The sequence below is a fragment of the Propithecus coquereli genome, unplaced genomic scaffold, assembly GCF_000956105.1.
Source record: "Propithecus coquereli isolate 6110/MARCELLA unplaced genomic scaffold, Pcoq_1.0 Scaffold34, whole genome shotgun sequence".
Lineage (NCBI taxonomy): Eukaryota > Metazoa > Chordata > Mammalia > Primates > Indriidae > Propithecus > Propithecus coquereli.
Window position 1 is genome coordinate 1,479,541 of NW_012149063.1, and position 3,627 is coordinate 1,483,167.

The 3,627-nt window shown below is 35.8% G+C and overlaps 1 protein-coding gene across 1 annotated transcript in view; it reads right to left on the reverse strand.

Moving 5' to 3' along the window:
* Positions 1-3,627, reverse strand: part of STK39 (serine threonine kinase 39) — a 267,743-nt gene that overhangs the window by 45,641 nt on the left and 218,475 nt on the right. Inside the window, exon 18 of the mRNA XM_012650804.1 lies at positions 699-767. Within this exon, the coding sequence (XP_012506258.1) occupies positions 699-767 (69 nt within the window). The remainder of the gene's footprint in view (positions 1-698; positions 768-3,627) is intronic.

Consider the following 3,627-nt stretch of genomic DNA (forward strand, 5'->3'; position numbering starts at 1 on the left):
TTGGCCTTGTAAGGTGGTCCACCAATCATGGCTTGGTCCTATCAGCATGCCTGTGTCCAGCAGGCTCCTCTATCTCTGTGCAGCTATCTTCTGATTCTAAAAGTGGTAGAAAGACCCATGGTTTCAAAGTGAGTGGCATTGTCACAAACCAGCTGCATGGCTCTGGATAAACCACTGAACCACATTAGGAATTTGTTTCTTTATCTATGTAATGAAAAAACTGTCCTAAATGATCTTTAAGGTCCTATCTAACCTTAAGATTTTATAATGAATATTGGTGAGGACTGAGAAAACTAATATCTAAGTTTATTAAAATGGTGTCCAAAGAAAGAATAGAGAAACTCTGAGAAAAGGCCTCAGAGGTTCCTGTACTTTGGTGCACAGAACTTAACACCATCTTATTTTTGCTACATTGTGGGCTTTGGGGTCCTACTTCTGGGTAGTCATATTTCCAGTAAGTAAGGCTACTCATTTGATAAATCACATCTAGATAAATGGGGCAGAATTACATTTAGAGCTTTTAAAAAAAGAAAATTAAATATGATTCTAAATATACTTCTAGATAAAAGATAAAAATTCAGGGAAGATTTTTCAAAAATTTATAGAGTGAATTATTCCTTAATGAAAACTTTTGCTTCCAAACACATTTTCATTTGATATACCAACAAAATGACACTGCATACTAAAAAACAATTTACCTATAACTACATCATGTCCATCAACCAAGCCAGCAGAGAAGAGCTCCTGAGATACACCATCTGCTGTATCTGTCCAAATGTGAAATGAATATGTATTAGTAACCATAAAATAAAAATCAACAATCCAGTACAATGTAAAATGTATATTTTTCATTTACTAAAATCACTCACATGAGTTTTAATTTAACAATTCAAATTCTATCAGGAGAAAAAAAAATCAGAAGCAACTTGAAATACATTTTGCTATGTGCAATTTGGATCTTGCTATTTATCCAACAGAAGTTACACAAAATTATTTTTTTCATTTTTGGTGAACTAAAAAACTTTTGCCTTCTGGCAACGATATGAATTAATCCCCAAGTATACCTCTAGAAGTTATAACTGTTCCCTATGACACAGCTTTTCTTTCTTACCAAGGTTAATTCCTGCTATCATCAATCTTTTTCTATCTTTAGTAGTTACTGAGTCAGAATTTATGGCAAAGGTTGAATGGGTAGCATCTGATACAACCTTATATTTTGTATAAACAGCCTATGAGCTTGTTGGACTATTAAGATGAGCTATTAAAATTTATGCTATTAAGAAACTCCTTTAACATGACATTGATCATTTGATAGCAACAGATTCATTCTCTTAGAAAATGTGGTTGAGTAAAATAATGTAGTTTCTCAATGAAAAGTGACAGGAGTTAGCAATCTCACAAAGATGGGGCCGAACAGGCTGTGGCAAGTGAATATAGCTGAAATTGCTTAATTGAAAGGTTATGACTGAACATGATAACACTGTTATCTTCTATTTGAAGACTTTGTAAAGAGAAATTGATAAACTGCAATGTGCTCAAAAGAACCATTATAAACCCCTATGTTTTTACAAGGGAGATGACTTGGTCCCCATGATCTGATATTCTCACAAATAAGAAGGAACTGGCTCAGCAGGCTGTAACAATCTAGATGGAAGTTTGACATAAATGTCTTCCAAAGTCAGGGAGCACCTGAAAGTAGCTGCTAAATCAAACAAGTATCTACACTGTGTTACAGTCTGTCATGCCAAAAGCTTCGCTAAACTTAAACTGGGTTTCCTTACTTCGTCTGTGCTTCAGATATGGTGACTATGTAAGTGAGCTCATATGTGTGTGTGTGTGTGTGTGTGTGTGTGTGTGTGTGTGTGTATGTACATGCACACATGAGCGTCTGCTGAAGGTACATTTGTCTTTCAATGATTCCTGGGCTTTTTAAAGTGCTTAGCCCAGTGTCTGATACATAGTTAGTACTCAGTAAATGGTAACTGTGATGACAATGCCACAGCCAAACACCATTGGAAACACACCTTATGCTCATGTGCACTTTTTCTCCCTTTTATACATGGCCTGATTTCCCAAATCTCCAATAAAAATATGAGACACAATGTATATTCTTGACACTCCCAGTAAAATTGTGGTGTTCTATCATTTTCCTGATTCCATTTCATAATGAAATCATAATGAAATGGAGTAAAATAAAGTAAATGGCAAAGAACTATATGGGAATCTTACTAAGCTATGAAATTCCATATAAGGTGAGCTTGTTTTGGGCCTTGTCTTTTTTGCTAGCAGTACGAAAAATACCTTATAAAGTCTCTTTATGATAAAATGATCCTATAATCGTGGAACCCAAGGTAGCATAATGAAAGGCTCTACTCTGAATATGATTCAGCTTGCTCAAGCTGCTAGTACATTCAGCCTCAGAACCTCCATCTTCCTGGATACCATCGAAATCTTCAGGAAAAGAAGCATAATGAATTTGAGTGCCTAGCACCTAGTAGGCACTTGGCATACGGTAGACAGTCATTGTATTTCCATTGGTTATCTGTTAAAGCATATGAGTGTGTTACCACCATTTCTAAAGTAACAGTAAGATCGTATACATGTGTGTGGAGCTACAATCCTGGAACATAGTTGAGAATGGAATAATCAAGCAAAGCCACATTGAGGGACAGCACTAAAACAGTACCAAAATAACTGACATTCCCAAACGATTAAAGTATACAGCATGTCCCACTATTTTCAGAACTTCTGGACACCAGATGAGTCATATCAAAATGGCCAACAGGTAATGCTGACTGGCCCAAATGGGCAATATTCCATATCTCTGTGTGTGCCATTAGGCAGTCATTTTGTATGCACGTAAGATATCAGGAATAATGAACTTTGAAATAACTGTTATTTCATGTTTCATTTGCAATCTATTTTTCTTTAAGCTTTTTAACATTCCTGATGTCTAAACAGGTTAAATGATCATGTATTAATGTATAGTTTCCAGAGCATACAGCAACGCATTAAACAAAATGGGCCTATCCTCAAATGAAGACAGAGAATATTTCATGCTTTACATTATGTATTTTATAACCCATATATTTATTTGCATGTATATGCAGCACAAACATGTGATGTGCATGCACAGATTTACTGCAAACATTGTTTGAAATACAGACAGCACCAGTAATCACAGAGGTGCAGTGATATACACACGCTGCTTCCGCTAATAGCAGGCCTGTGCTCAGCTGCCGGGTAAAAGCCGGCTGTCATCAGGAAGACAATGCTATGGGTTCTGTCTGGGCAACAAAAGCAGAGACTGTTCATCTAACCATGGCAAATGAGGTTGCCAAAGCCAGTGCAAATGGCCCAGTCAGTAATGCTGATAGGGCCATCTTAACCACAAAAATCCTTAATTTAGAAATTCATTTCTTTGTTACCTCTTAAAATTAAAATTGATTTTCATTGCCATAGTCAATTTTAAAGAATCAGATGAAAAGAAACAACCTTAAAATAAGAATTTGTTCTTTCTACTGACTGTACTTGAAACATTTATCATATAATTATCAGATTTTTATCACAGCACGGCCTGGTCAGTATTTTTATATTGTGACAACATAGACAGCTTTTTGCTAACAC